The sequence below is a fragment of the Ursus arctos genome, unplaced genomic scaffold (assembly GCF_023065955.2).
Source record: "Ursus arctos isolate Adak ecotype North America unplaced genomic scaffold, UrsArc2.0 scaffold_34, whole genome shotgun sequence".
NCBI classification, from domain to species: Eukaryota; Metazoa; Chordata; class Mammalia; order Carnivora; family Ursidae; genus Ursus; species Ursus arctos.
The window spans coordinates 23,114,894-23,129,679 of NW_026623030.1; the positions used below are offsets into that span (position 1 = coordinate 23,114,894).

Consider the following 14,786-nt stretch of genomic DNA (forward strand, 5'->3'; position numbering starts at 1 on the left):
TCTGGAGCCCTAAGATCACAAATTTGTGTTGTTTTAAGCCACTGGGTTTGTGGTAACCTGTAACCAGGTTACCTCTCCAAGGATTTAGACTCCTCCGGCCCCCAACTAAAACAGAAGCAGGGAGGTGTGTAGGAGAGGGCCTCCACCCTGAGGTTTGGGACAAATGGTCTTTTTAGGAAGACGGAGTCGAAGGGAAACTGATCCCAGGACAGTGCCAGAAATGAAGTGTGAGCACAGTGCTGGGGAAGCCGTGGGAGGAGAGGGACATGGAAGCTGGGCTTGGAAGATAAGGAGGAGTCAGCCTGAGCAAGGGGGCTCAGCCTCCAGGCAGGAAGGCTCCTTCCTCCTGCGGACAGACCTCGCATTCAGGGGAGGCCTGCCGGCTTCAACGCTGGCCATCCCTTTAGGACACTCTGCCCACTCTCCAACCTCTGCATGGCAGATACAGCGCAGGGGACAAGCAAAGCCACTCAGAGCCACCCCTAAGTAAACAGGACAGGGGTGCCGCCAGGCGTCAGGCCCAGCTTCCCCGAGTGTGTGTGGTGGGGAGGGGACTGGATCCGCCCCCACTGCATCCCGCAGGAGGAAGGAAGTGGTTCCCTCCTCCCACCCCTTCCCTCAGGCTAGCCTGGGACAGGATTCTCGTGATTCGCGATTGGCTCCCACCGGCGGGACCTTTGTCCGTCTGCGGGAGCGCAGGAGGCCCAGGCCAGGCCCGGGCCTGCGGAGCGGGAGGGGTCGGGGGAGGGGGCCAGCCCGAGACCAACGGGGAGACAGGCCAGGGCAAGGGGACTGAGACCCAGGCAAGAGCCAGGGACCACGGCCCGAGCCGGGTTAGAAGCGGGCGGGGGAGGGGAGGGGGCCGAGAGGAGGGGCGGGGAGGAAGGGGCGGGGCGGGGTAGCCGGGAGAGTGCTGAGCTCGCAGTTGCTGCGGTAGCCGCGGGCGGGAGGGGCGCAGGGTAAGTGCTCCCAGGCTGGGACGGGGGCGCGCCGGCTGTTGGCGCGCAGCCCCTATCCCAAGCCCTCCCAGCCAGGGCCCTCCGAGGCGCCGACCCTCACCCCCGCCTCGGCCCCCCCCCCCAATCCCCCGCTGGCGTACCTGGGACCCCCGCCCCCAGTTGCCCTCTGTTCTGCGTTTAACAGCGCCGGCCAACGCGGGCGGACTGGGACTTCCCCGGAGACCCCCTGCCCTGCCCAGGGCGTACCAGAGTCAGGTGGAGGGGCAGGACAGGAGACCGCGTGCCACAGGACCTGGGAGAGAAGCCCCCCTCTTGGCATCGGTTACCTCCCCCTTGAAAACGGGAGCATTGATAAGCATTGACAAGCATTTGCAGGTTAAGCCTAGAGACAGGTGCCTTCATCACCCGCTGAGCGCCGCAAGAGGTAAGGTAAGTACCATCCTTGTCTTCCCCTTACAGGTGAAGAAACCGAACCTCGGGCCAAGCCACTTGCCTTGGGTCACCTAGCCAGAGGAGGCAGAGCCAGAACTTACACCCAGGTCTGTGTGAACCCCTAAATCCTTTTATTCATCATCCCTGCCCCTCCCTGCCCGCCCCCCCCCTCCCCTCCGTGGGGAGACTGCAGGGAGAGAAGTAAGGATAAAGGTAGTACTGGGTATCCCAGGTGGAGGCTGAAATGAGCGAATCTCCAGGGCAGCAAATCCTTCACCTGGGAGTACTTTTAAACACTCACCTCTTGGGACAAGGTGTGCTGAGGATTAGAATGGTGGGTTGGGGACAGGTTAAACTCCAGGACACAGAGGTGCAGCCGTCCCCCCTCCCCCCGGAACTTACAGACCTCTACCCAGCACCTCTGCTGGGTGCAGGGCTTTTGCAGGCTTAGCCATGGGACTTCACCTCTCCATACCTCCGTTCCCTTGACTGTCCCATGGGGTTAAGCATGGTACTTACAGCATTGCCGAGATGAAGTGAGATGCTTGGTATAACGGCTTAGCCCAGCAGCTGGCCCAAGGTTACTATGGAGCTGTGCCCCCCCCCACCCCCAGCTCCATCCCCATCCCTCTGAAAACACTCCTCTGTCCCAGGACACCTTTAACCACAGGTCAGTCAGGACTATCTGAGATCTGCAGTATTTCCGGACAGCCCCACCAGCAGCTGGAAGCTTCTTGAGTAAGACCAAGGTTGGCAGCTGCAACTTCTCACACTCTTGAGTCCCTGGGGGAAAGACTAGTAGGTGCAGCATTTTGAAAATCTTTGGGCTGAGGCTTGCACAATTCCAGAACCACTCTGAGGTCTCCAAGCCCTCCGCAATCACTGGTTTAGCAAGAAAGAGGAAGCCCAGACTCTTATTGCCCCAAAACCTGCTCATCTCACCACCCACATCTAAGCCTCCAGCAGGTTCTACTCCTCAGCATGTTCTGAATCTGGCCATTCCTCTGCATCCCCATCATCTTTTGCCTCCTCTTGGCCTCCAGCCACCGCCCTTGACCCCCCAGATCATCAGCATTGCCTCCCAAGCCCTCTGCAAGATCAGACTCTTGTCTCCTGCTATCGTTCTCTCACTGCATGCTCCCTGCAGACACACTGACCTCCTCTTTCTTCCTTGGACTTGCTGAGGTTTGGGGAGGGGGGAGGGCCCCTTCTCCTTCTCCAGGGAATGGTCTTCCCGGCCATCTTCTTGTGACTTACCTCTTTGCAATTCAGGGACCTCTGTCCGTGTCGCCTCCTCAAGTCTTGCCTGACCACTACACCAGCAGGAGCCACACTCGCCTACTCTCTTACTGCATTGCTGTCTTTCTTCCCATGCCTAGCCTCGGGGAATGTTACCTTGCTTATGTGTTTCCCTGGTTCCTTGTCTGTCTACCCAGTTAAAGTATCCATCTGCCGGGGCCCTGACCTTTTCCTTCGCCACTTTGGGTTCCCCCAGAACCCAGCACAGTGCCTGGCACATAGTAAGTGTTCCAGTTATGTTGTACTTGCCAGTGGTGTGCACAACCGTCAGGGTTCTACTTGTCATTGCTTAACAGCGTTCTTTCTGTATTTCTACATAGACCTCGAACTGTCATTCCTTCTAACGGCCCACTGCTTTCCTCAGCTGTTCTCTAAAGTGGGGCTCGTGGGGTCTTTCCAGGTTCTAGCCATCGTATCCAAATTAGCTTGTCCACATTTCACCTGTGTTTTGCTACCAAATGATTTGAGATGATGGCTCCCAAACTGATGTGTTCAAGTCCAGAGTACGATTATTTTGAAGGCACTTGCCACTTAGCAGCAGAAGGCTGCTGAGGAAAAACTATGCCTGGCAGTGTGTGCAACTTTCCCTACAGCCCCACAAGCACTGAGTTTTATTACTTTTGTGTTGTCTAGTTTAATGGAAAAGTCACGTATGTATCTTTAAATTTTCTTTTGCTTGAATTAGTGAAGCTGGGTGTTTTTCTATAAATGTGCTTGTTCTATTTCCTGTCTTGTGAAGGAAGGAAATCTCCAGGGCACCTTAATTGCTCCCTTCACCTTTGCTTGTGCTAAAGGTTCCACTTGAGCCTGTCTCATGAGAGCAGGGTGAGGGCCCCCAGGGGTTAGAACAGGAACACACCGAGCTGAACTCTGCTGGTTGCAGAAGCTGTTCTGCCAGTCAACCAGCAAGAAACCCTTTGAGAGTCCCTTGTGCCCGCAGCATGGTACTGAGGAGAGAAAGAACTTTTTTTTTATGTCTTTATGAATAGTTTTTTCAAAATGGTAATTTTTTCTTAAATTATAAAAGCACACAGTGTGCAGGGTTATTCATTGGAACACTGGGGCAGCAGAAGATTGGGAAATAATCTAAATTCTGATCACTAGCGGGACTACACACCTTCCTTCAGGGAACTCTTGTGGAATCGTTCCAAGGAGAGCACTTGGTCTAGCACGCTCTGGTCTAGAACAGTCGGAAATACTAGGTTTCTAATGGCTGCTGTAACAATCTACCACAAATTGGATGGCTTGAAACAACATAGACTTACTACCTTACAGTGCTGGGGGTCAGACAGGCAAAATCAGTCTCGGTGGGCCAACATCAGGGTGTTGACAGGGCTTCATTCCTTTTGGAGGTTGTAGGGGAGAATCGTTTCCTTTCCACCTTTCAGAGGCTGTCCACATTCCTTGGATTGTAATCCTTTCCCTCCATCTTCAACACCAGTAACATAACATCTTCAAATCTAGGACTCCAACTTCCGCTTCTGTGCTCACATGTCCTTCTGTCTCTGATTCTCCTGCTCTACTCATAAAGCCCCTTCTGATTACACTGGGCCCACCTGGATAATCCCCATCTTGGGATACTTAATTGAATCACATCTACAAAGTCCCTTTTGCCATGGAAACTGACATATTCACAGGTTCTGGGGATTAGGACAGGTGCACCTTTGTGGGAGGGGGCGGTCATTAAGGAGCCTACCAGCACCCTAAAGGGAAGTAAGCAAGGTTCAGAGCAGAATGTGTGGGCTCACATTTGTTGAACTTTAAAAAAAAGAGAGAAAGAGTCAATATGGATGTGCTTGTGAAGGCATAGAATACCCCTGAAGGCCACATAGGAAACCAGTAAGAGTGGCTACTTCTGGGAAGAATGGGTAGAAAGGAATCTTTCTAGTCATAGTATATCTTTTTGAATTGTTTCAGTTTTTTAGTACATGCCTATGTCACCCACATTAAAAATAAATTTTAAGAAGTAACACATACTCATTGTAAAAGTTCAGACCTTCCAGAAGTGAAGAAAAATACCTACAAAAGTCAGTCCCCCAGATCACTCCCTTTTGTCCAGCAATAATCACTGTAAATCCTTACAGACTTATTTTTAAAAATGCATATGTAATTTTTCACGTAGTTGGGGTCATACTGTATATATTATTCTATAATGTGAATTTTTCTTTGTTTTACTATATCGTTCACCTCTTTCCTCACCCACATATGAAGAAGATTTAGCAACACTAGAGTTTCTCACTGCTCAGATGCACCTAAACTGACTTAACCAGACCCTCGTTGGTGGACATACAGATACTTTGCTATTTTCCAGAGCATTCCCGTCACTGTAACGTAGGTCTGTGTGTCTTTTTCTTTTTAAGTTTAAACTGGAGTGAAATTCACATAACATGAGATTAACCATTTTACAACTCCGTGAACATTTAGTGAATAGTTCAGTGGCATTTACTGCCTTCCCAACGTCACGTAACCACCACCTATATCCAGCTCCAGAACATTTTTATCAAACCAAAAGGAAACCCTGCAACCATTAAGCAGTCTCTCCCCTGCCCCCACCTCCCAGTCCCTGCAACCGCCAATCCGCATTCTGTCTCTGGATTTGCATATTCTGGGTATTACATATCAGTGGAATCACGTAATATGTGAAGTTTTGTGTGTGGCTTCTTCGATTTAGTGTCATGTTCTAGGGGCTCATTCATGCTGTAGCATGGATCAGGACTTTGTTTCTTTTTATGGCTGGATAACATTCCATTGTATGGATAGAACATCTTTTATTTATCCATTCATCCGCTAATGGACACTTGGGTTATTTCCGCCTTTTGGCTATGAGTAGTTGTGTATATGTATTTGTCTTGAGTGCCTGTTTTAATTCTTTTGGATATATACCAAGGGTGTGCCTCCTTCCTCATACACTTCAAGCTTTATGCTATTTTCAGACACTGTTAATGTAAGCAAGTTAAAAATAATTTGTAACAAAGTGTTGCAGAGCACATACTAAGCTAAATGATAGCAGGATGTCAGATCTCGACAAATGTTTTCTTATTTTCCAGATCCAGAGAGCACAGGAAAATGGCCACCTGGGATGAAAAGGTAAATTAATTCTGGTGGACCAGCAGCGTTAAAGGACTTCCCCAGGCTTGAAGACAATTCTGTCTGGTGTTTCAAACAGGATAAAGGGAAAACACCTGTTTGGGATGTTTCTGCCATACCCAAGTGTTTAGTCACAAAGGTGAAAACTGTAGCAGGAATTCACAAACCTCAGGATAGCCTAATAATCTGAATCAGATCCTTCAAATCCCACCTCTGCATTTTAATAACCATGTGTCATGAGGCCCAGACCTTCACCTCCCTGAGACCTCTGTCTCCTTATCTGGAAAAGGGAGAGAAAATTACCTTTGTTCCTGAAGGCTTGTTAGGAAGAGTTGAGGAGACCATGATCTCAGAATGCTAGGCTGATACTGAGGCCATAAGTGGTTTTTCCCTACTGCCCGTTTTACAGATGAAGACACTTGCTCAAGATTACACAGGTAGAAGTGGCAGAAACAGGAGTTCACCCTGGCCTGACTCCAGAGCAAATTCTTTGCCTCCTGTATCATGCGATCATCCCAAGCAGAACTATTAAACTCTGTCCTTGGTATCTGGGGTGCAGGTTTGTTGGGTTTGGGGGGACATCCGTCGTGAAGGGTGAGGGCAAGGTAGAAAGGAAATGCTAGCTTCCATTTCTGCTGTTCCCTGGGAGGTTCTGTGGGGCCTGGCAGGTAGAGCTGGGGCTCAGGTAGCAGCAGGGCGATCAGGGACGGTTCAGAAAGCCGAATCATGGGATGATAATGATGACCCCTTTAACTGTAAGAGTCATTTGGATTTTACGGCTTTTTACAGTGTGGCAGGGGAAAATGGCCCATGCTAGATGCTACCAATTCTGATTTCAGAAATGTCAGAATCTGGGGAAAATGCTCGTCTTTGAATTAAATGAAATATTGTAGCAGAAGCAGTAGCAATAATAACGTGAACGACATCTACTGAGCACTCTCTCCGTGCCAGGCACGTGCTCAGGGCTTTCTATATATTTGGTTTTTTAATCCTCACAACAACCCTGTGCATTTGGTACTATTATTTCCTTCCCCAGTTTTACAGCTAGGGAAATTGAAGCACACAGCAAGGCTTAGCAGTTTGCCCAAGGCCACACAGCTGGCGAGAGGTTCAGACCCATGCTGCCTGGCTTCCATGCCCTAATTACTGACTAGTGGTTGTGCCCTGTATGCTTCTGAAACACAATCTTTCCCAAAGATAGGAAAGTTCTCCAGGGTGAAGGGCTCACCCCTGGCAGGAAGGGAGCAGGGAATGGGGATCACAGAGGCAGCAAGGGCTCGCTGGAGAGGATTCCCTCCCTCGGTCATTTGTTCACCTAACAAATGTTTATCAGCACCAGCTGTGTTCTGGCACCAACCACACCTGTCAGGCTGTAGCAGCAAAGCGGCAGACGCTGGTCCCTGCCTGCACGTGGCTTCCTCTCTGGCTGAGCGACACAGCCCTGTCAAGTCACGAAACGGAATATGTGAAGGTGCACATGGGCAGAGCCGTAAAGGAGAGGCCTTGGTTCATGTGGGCCCCTCACGGGAGCCACTGAGATCAGAAGGGACTCCAGACCTTCTGATCAGATCAGAGGCCTCTCTGACCTGACACCTGGAAGGCCAGAGCAGGTAACCAGGTACAGGGGGAAGACAGAGACCGTGTCTTGGCAGAGGAAGCAGCCTATGCAGAGGCCAGAAGGCAGATGGAAGGAGGCCTGAAGGAGGCCAGGGTAGGGCAACGTGGTGGGGGGCCAGAAGGTGCTGAGTCTGGAGAGGCAAGGCCAGGCAGAGCCCAGGGGACACAGAAGGTTCTGGGGGTAGTGCTAAGAACAGTGGGCAGGCAGGGCAGCGACCAGTCAGGCCTGAACTTGGAAAAGTTTCTCTCGTGTCCTGTGGAAGTGGGTGGAAATGCCAGCGAGGACAGGGAGGGCCTGCAAGGCAGGTCGGGAGCAGGGGCACGGCACCGGCACTGGGGAGAAGGAGTGCATTGGGAGGGATTTGTGAATGAAGTGCCCAGACTCTGGGGCGACAATGGCAATGGCGCAGAATGTGGGGCTGATGTTCAGAGGTTGTCCCCTTTCCTTCAGAGGGTCATGGACAGTTCTGCAGAAGAGGCAGCCTTTGAGCTGGGCCTTGGGATTTGGACTCATGGGGTCCAAGGAAAGGGCGTTTCCGGCGGCAGTGGGAATAGCATGGACAAAGGCCTGACAGCAGGCTTGGGGAGAGTTCCACAGAGCAGAGGGGGGTCGGTGGGGGCAGTGATGGAGGAGGTCCCCCAGTGGCCAGCTGAGGAGCCTGCTCTTTCCTCACGGAGAATCCTAGTCCTGGGGCAGACTTCCTGCCAATCTGGGAGACGCTGGCATCCTACCTGTTGCTCTGTGGCTCCAGGGGGTGAGCCGCAGTGAGAGCAGCTTGGAGCCAGACGGCCTGGGTTCAAATCCTGCCTCTGCCCCTGGTGGGCTGTGCGACCTCAGATCAGTTTCCGAACCTCCCTGAGCCTCCGTGTCCGAGGTCGACAGTCCTCGCCATGTACTTGTGACCGTTCCTGGTAAGGCATTGGACACACAGTGGCTGCCACTCAGAGCGAGGAGCTCCGGGAGTTCCAGCGATTGTTCTTAATCAAAGGCAAATGGAAACAATTCCTACTTTGTAGTTGTAGTTCCCTATGAAATCAGACAAACCCAAAAAGCCAAAATGCTCGATGCTGGTTATTCTGTGGTGAAACCAGCTTATACCTAGTGAGGGGCTGGATCAACCCAAAAATTCAATAGTGTGTATCCAGAATCATGAAAATGTTCATAATCAAACCTGGTCATCTCCCTTAAAAGGAAATAACCCATAAAAAGGAAACTAATTGCTAGCACCGTATTTCATAGCCCATTGGGCACCACTGATAGTAGATGTGCCATTATTTTCTCCGTAGAAGAAATGTACTGCCATTTACTGTGACATGATGTGACCTAAGGCTGAAACTGGTCAATTGTGAGACATGCAGATTTCGGGAACGATAAACCATGAGAAGATGTGGTCTTCGAATTGGTGATAAAGGTGCTAAAAATGAGGTGCAATCAGTAGATGCAGTCGTGAGAGCATTAACTTCTTGGTGAAGTTTCTCGGCCGTTAAAAAGGCATAAATCTGATCGCATAACTAGTGGGAAAAATAAGATACAAAGTTGCCTGCCGTCTTTGATTATAATTAGAGACCTTAGGTGGACAAGAAGTCTGGTGTTTTGGGATTATCGTGAATTTCTTTTCTTTTGCTGGTGTTTTCACAATGCTAGAAGAGATAGATGTAGGGTAAAAGTCTGCTTATTGGGGTGAATGACAGCAGGTAAAGCTGAGGATGGGGGCTGGGCAGGGGTTCTGAATGAAGCCAGGGTGCTGGTGGGGTGGGGGAGGGGTTGAAGGCACAGAAGGAGCAGAAGCACAGAATGGGGATGTAGAACCAAGGAGGGCCTCCCCCCACACAATTGCGGGGAGGCGCACAGGAGCCTTTTTGTCCTGACACAGACGTCAGAACAAGGAGCTGGCAAGAGCTGGGGAATACTGGGCCAGAACCACCTGTAGCAACTGCGCCTCTATTGATTCAAAGGACAAGTTCTTTTAGTAATTTACCCTTATGGAGTTAATTGTGTTTTTAAAAAATTGTTTTAACTGAATTGCTTTTAGGAGCTTTTGAATTGTCTGGCGGCCCTAGTGTTTGAGGGGAAAATAATGGTGTCATAGGAGAAACTGGCGGGGTTTTTCAGACCTGTCTTGTGCGTAGCCAGCTCTGCGGAGCCCATATCCCTGCGCCTCAGAGTTCCTCTTCTGTGAAATGGGAACAATGATACTCCCTCTAGGGTTGTAGGGATCAAAGCAGCTCAGCTCGTGCTTGGGAAGCCCTCACTGAGACAGGGCCAGGCCGCAGCAAAGACAGCCTGTTTGCTGGGTCATGAGGACGGGCTGGGTTCTTAGCCATCAGCTGACCTCTTCCTCCTCTTGGGTGATCGCGTGTCACCAGTCACATCTGGGGAACTTGGGAGCCAGTGTGCTTAGAAATCGCGGTAGCCCTTTGCTCATTGCTCATGAGGCATGCTGAGGCTTCAGGTTTATTTAGAGTGCTGGTACTCAACTTTGGCTGCACATGGGAGATCCCAACACCCAGGCTACCCCCAGACCAACTGAATCACAATCTTGGGGCCTGGGACCCAGGCCTTGGGTTTTTTAAAAGCTTACAGGTGGTTCCAAAGTGCAGCCAGGGCTGAGAGGCACTGGTTAGACTGTGGTTGGGTAGGGCCGCTCTCCGTGGGCTGCTTCACAGTGAGGCAGGCGAGAGGGGTGTCCTGAATTCTGCTCGTCCCATCTTTCCCCGGCCAAAGCATTGCTAAAGACACTGGGGCTGGGAGTTGCCTGGATGATTCAGTCACACTGGTGATAGGTCTTAATTTCTGGCCAAATAACTGTTATTTTTTCTTGCTATTTTTTCCTTTTCTTTATGCTTTCATAATAAAATAACATGATTATGCTTCCCAGTTAACATGGCTGATGTCATACTTTGGACACGGCCGTCTCCTCTCTGACGATCGCTTCCCATTTCCCAGGGAAATAGGCTGGGCACATCCTCCCCATCCCTGTGTCTTTCAAACTCAACTCATTGGTGACTCCTGAAATCCATTAATGGGCTGCTATCAGTCATTTAAGCAATGAAACAGAATGAAGTGGATACCACAAGAGTGCTCGCACTTAGAAACTTAAGTGTTGGTTGTAGAGCACACGTACGTCAGTGTGTATTAAAAGGCAGGATTAAAATGTGTTTTTCTCATGGAGTTAACACTGGGCTGAGCTCCCTGCACAGCGCTGAGCTCCTCACAGCTGGTAGCCAGTTCCCTCCAGGGTGGTGTTCAGAGCGGTCCTTGCAAGAGGGAGGGGGCTTGGGGCCAGGCAGCCTGCCTCTGAATTCTCACTGGCTGTGTGCCCTGGGGCCCGTTGTTTGGCCTCTCCGTTGGAAATGTTTCAGTCTCCTCCCAGTGAGGTTGTTGTGCTGTGTTATCAGAGGGCTTTGTACGAGCTCAGAAATGACAGGTGCTGGGGTGGGGGGAGTTAATGCTACGGCTCCTGCTCCTGGATATTCCTTCCCCCATTATCTCCACCCAGCCTCGCCATCGTCTTGCCAGGTTGGCAGACGACTCTATCAAGACAGGAGGGATCCTGACCCCACAGGAAAAGGAGAGGAATGTTGCAGCATCTCTAGGGGTACCTGGACCGCTGGTTGGGCTCAGCCCGTAAGCAGCAGCCCCCACAAGCTGGTCAGCCACCAGCCGTGGTTGTTTGTGTCAGCCTCAGACTTCCTCCCCACCCTAGAGAAGGAAAAGCTGCCACGCTTATTTAAAGACTTCCCTGATTTTAAAAATAGGCATTCCTCAGAACACAAATCCCCTGGGGGCTGGGCCCCCCACCCCTACCCCCGCACTGGGGTAGGTCACCTTGCTGCTGGAAGTCTTCCTGCCTCCCCACAGAGGAGAGGTTTGCTCAGGGGGATTCGTTCCACCATCCACGTTACGTTCAGCAGGAAACTGCAGGCTGCCAGGCATGAAGGGCCCTGATGGTGGGTGACAGTCTCAAACACAGGACTCACCCAGTTCCTCCAGGAGCGAGTGGTGACTGTGTGGGTCAAGCGTCCACTGTGAAGCCTGCGAGAGACGCAGTGCCCGCAGTTTCTGCTGGGGGCTGGTCACAGGGGTACCTTCTGTCCAGCACTTGCAAAATTCCAGACTCCCCGAAGGAAAGCCAGTGCTCAACATAAGCCCCATTGTGTACACATTCTAGGCCCTGTGAGCTGTTCATATCAGTGAATGGTGGAAACCCCCCCCTCCCCCCGCTGCCAGCCAAGGGCCAAGCAGGCCTTTCGAAGGACAGCAGCCTCAAGCCTGTTCTGCACAGAGAGTGACAGGATTATGTTTTGAGAAGTGCTCGCTGGTGTGAGAGGTGGAGGTGACCCTGGGGTGGTGGCAGAGGATGGGAGAAGTAGGCAGCTCCAGGCTTTGTGATGAGTAGGCCCAGGGTGGGGGAGGGAGAGGGAAAATGTCTCGGAGTATGTTTTAAGTGCCCTGGACTGGAAGACAGGAGACCCAGGCACATGTCCAGGACTGTCTGCTGACTGGAGGCATTTACCTTGTTGTAGGGCCTCAGTTTCCCCATCTGCTCAGGGAGGGAAGATTGCTCCTCAGAACCTTGATTCTACCTCTCGCAAAACCTTCTGTTGCTTCAAAAGATCAGCTTTTCTGCCATATCTCCGCCTCATTCGCAGAGCGTTTTAGAAAGAACAAAGCTGGTAGATGTGCGTTCATACGCTGGCTTTACCGCTTACGTTTCTTTGTATTTAGGTGTTTGTTCTGTACCCTTGTTTTGGTTTTCTTATCCAGGGATTCCAGTAATGTATATATTGGTTCATTCTCCTTCCTGCCTGACCCCCAAATACTTCATTCACCATTCAATTCTCTGTAGGCAGGATCTCCCTCCAAAAATGGCTATTTCTCATGCTTAAATCTAATAGAATAAAATTTGAAAGTTTCTCTTCACCTTCCAACCCCACTCCCTTCCCAGAGGGAACCGTTTGCTTTGGGTTGTTGATTTTGTCTGTGTGTGTGGTTTTTTAAAAATATTTTATTTATTTTAGAGAGAGGACGGGGGAGGAGCAGAGGAGAGGGAGAGAGAAAGAGAATCTCCAGCAGATTCCGAGCCGATCGCAGCGCCTGACATGGGGCTCGATCCCAGGCGCCCCGATTTTGCCTGTTGTTAACAAAGATGTCATGATATGACGCAATCTGGTCCGTGCAGTGCTGGTTTTCACATAGAGTTCGTACAGATCAAGGACACCTTTCTCTGTCCGTCCCTCCAGGTACACCGGCTGACTGCCTCTGAACAGTGCCTGTATTCTCTAGTGTGGGGCTGCCACAGTGTATTTAATGATGGGCTTTGAGGTCAATTCCAGGTCTGGGCTGTTGTACCAGCCCTCTAGGGAGCACCCATGTGCTTATGTGTGAGTCCCTTGTCAGGTCAAATGATAGGAACATTTTACATTTTGATAGAAACTGGTTAAGGCTGATCCCCTTCTTCGCTCCCATGCCTGGCACATTGGAGGAACTCAAACATTTTTCTTCTTCTTTTTTTTTTTTTAATATTTTGTTTATTTATTTGACAGAGCATGTGCACAAGCGGGGGGGGGGGAGTGGCAGGGAGAGGGAGAAGCAGGCTCCCCACTGAGCAGGGAGCCCAATGCAGGACTCCATCCCAGGACCCCAGGAGCATGACCTGAGCCCCGAAGGCAGATGCTTAACTGACTGAGCCACCCAAGCACCCCCAAACATTTTTTCTTTCTTTTTTTAAAAGATTTTATTTATTTATTGGACAGAGAGAGATACAGCGAGAGACGGAACACCAGCAGGGGGAGTGGGAGAGGGAGAAGCAGGCTTCCCGCCAATCAGGGAGCTCGATGTGGGGCTCCATCCCAGGACCCTGGGATCATGACCCGAGCCGAAGGCAGATGCTTAACAACTCAGCCACCCTGGCGGCCCCCCCCCGCCCAAACATTTTTTTCTAAAGATGAGAGAAACTGTCCCATTGCCTTCCTAAGAGGAATATACCCATTTACCTACCCCCTTCCCTAGCCTCTCTCATCCTGCCACACCATGTGACTTTGGGCAGTTGGTCTCCCCTCCCTGCACCTCAGTTTCCCCTTCTGTGGAGCGGAGATCCTGCCCTGCCTACCTCTCTGGATTGTTACAAGCATCAGGCGAGAGCAGAAGTGGGTGGTGGTGGTCTGTAAGCTGTGAGCAGAAGGAAGCAGTTGCTGCCAGGATTGGTGGCAGAAACGGGCTTCTTCCAATGGTTTTGTGACCTCTGAAGGAGCCTGCTTTCTCCTCGGAGCTGGGATGGATGTGTGGCCTGAGAAGACAAAGGGCGGGAGCACGGCGCCCATGGCCACCCGTCACAGGCTGGCTCGGGTGCATACTCTCTGCCTTAGCTTCCTGGAGCTTCTATCATAAATAACCACAAACCAGGTGGGTTAAAACAACAGAAATGAATTCTGTCAGCTCTGAAGGCTCGAAGTCTCCAGTCAAGGTTTTGGCAGGGTTAGTTCCTTCTGGAAGCTTTGGGGGAGCTTCTGCTCTGTGCGTTTCTCCCCGCCTGTGGTCATTGCTGGCAATCTTTGGCATCCCATGGCTTCTGGATGCAGCACTCCAGTCTCTGCCTGCATCCGCACATGGTCCCCTCCTCTTCTTAGAAGGACATCAGTCATTGGATTTAGGGCCCACCCTAAATGATTTCATCTCAAGACCTTTTAACTAGTGACACCTGCAAAGACCCATATTCCATGTAAGGTCGTATTCCGGACAGGAATTTGGGGGCAGCCACAGTTCAACCAGCCCACAATACTGCCCTGGAAGGCGGATCTCCAGTCCCCGGCTGTGTGGCTTTTTCTCAGCCCTGTGTTCTGAAGCATGAGCTCCAAGTCCTAGCAGCCCAGGAGCAGATCTTGGCTCCGCCATTTTCCAAGTGCATGACTTGGGACATGCCACCTGCCTCACCAAGACCCAAAATGATGGCCTCAACCTCAGGGGGTTGTTAGGAATAAAATTAAATCATGCGTTTAAGGGACTTTAGTGGTATGGTAATACAATAAAACAAAGAACCGAATAAATAATTAGTAATAATAGATGTCACTACTACTGTGTCCTACTGGAGTTTTGAGGCAGGAGATGTTGAATGATAAGCAAATCAGGTCCCCAGAAGGAGGCTCTGGGCGGGAGCAGGGAAACAGGGACTTAAGGGACATCAGGAGTCTGCCGAATTTCTTTAAAAGTACTGTTTTCTGTGATTGTTGGATGACCACAAAATAGGGACATTTCCCCTCCTACAGATGGCAGCTTCTAACCGAGCCTGTAAAAATAGACGTGCATAAGAACATTTTTCCTCTCTCTTCTAGGTCTGTTTTTCTCTCCCAGGTAGTAATCTTTCTGGTATGATACTTGTCACGTGTAAAAGA

At 50.8% G+C, this 14,786-nt stretch overlaps 1 protein-coding gene across 14 annotated transcripts in view; it reads left to right on the forward strand.

The window, feature by feature from the left end:
* The first annotated feature begins 606 nt into the window (after nt 1-606).
* The window catches only part of HVCN1 (hydrogen voltage gated channel 1), a 34,803-nt gene continuing 20,623 nt past the window's right edge, over nt 607-14,786 (forward strand). For 2 of the 14 annotated variants that reach the window (XM_057305721.1, XM_026514876.4), the window contains exons 1-3: nt 738-833; nt 1,419-1,498; nt 5,738-5,777. Coding sequence is in view for 10 of the 14 variants with exons in the window: in XM_026514876.4 (XP_026370661.2) it covers nt 5,757-5,777 (21 nt within the window). In the remaining 4 variants the exon portion in view is untranslated. Of the gene's footprint in view, nt 834-901; nt 1,389-1,418; nt 1,499-5,737; nt 5,778-14,786 lie in introns of those variants that run through there. The other 12 variants (XM_057305716.1, XM_057305719.1, XM_048221345.2 and 9 more) reach the window with 11 other exon arrangements.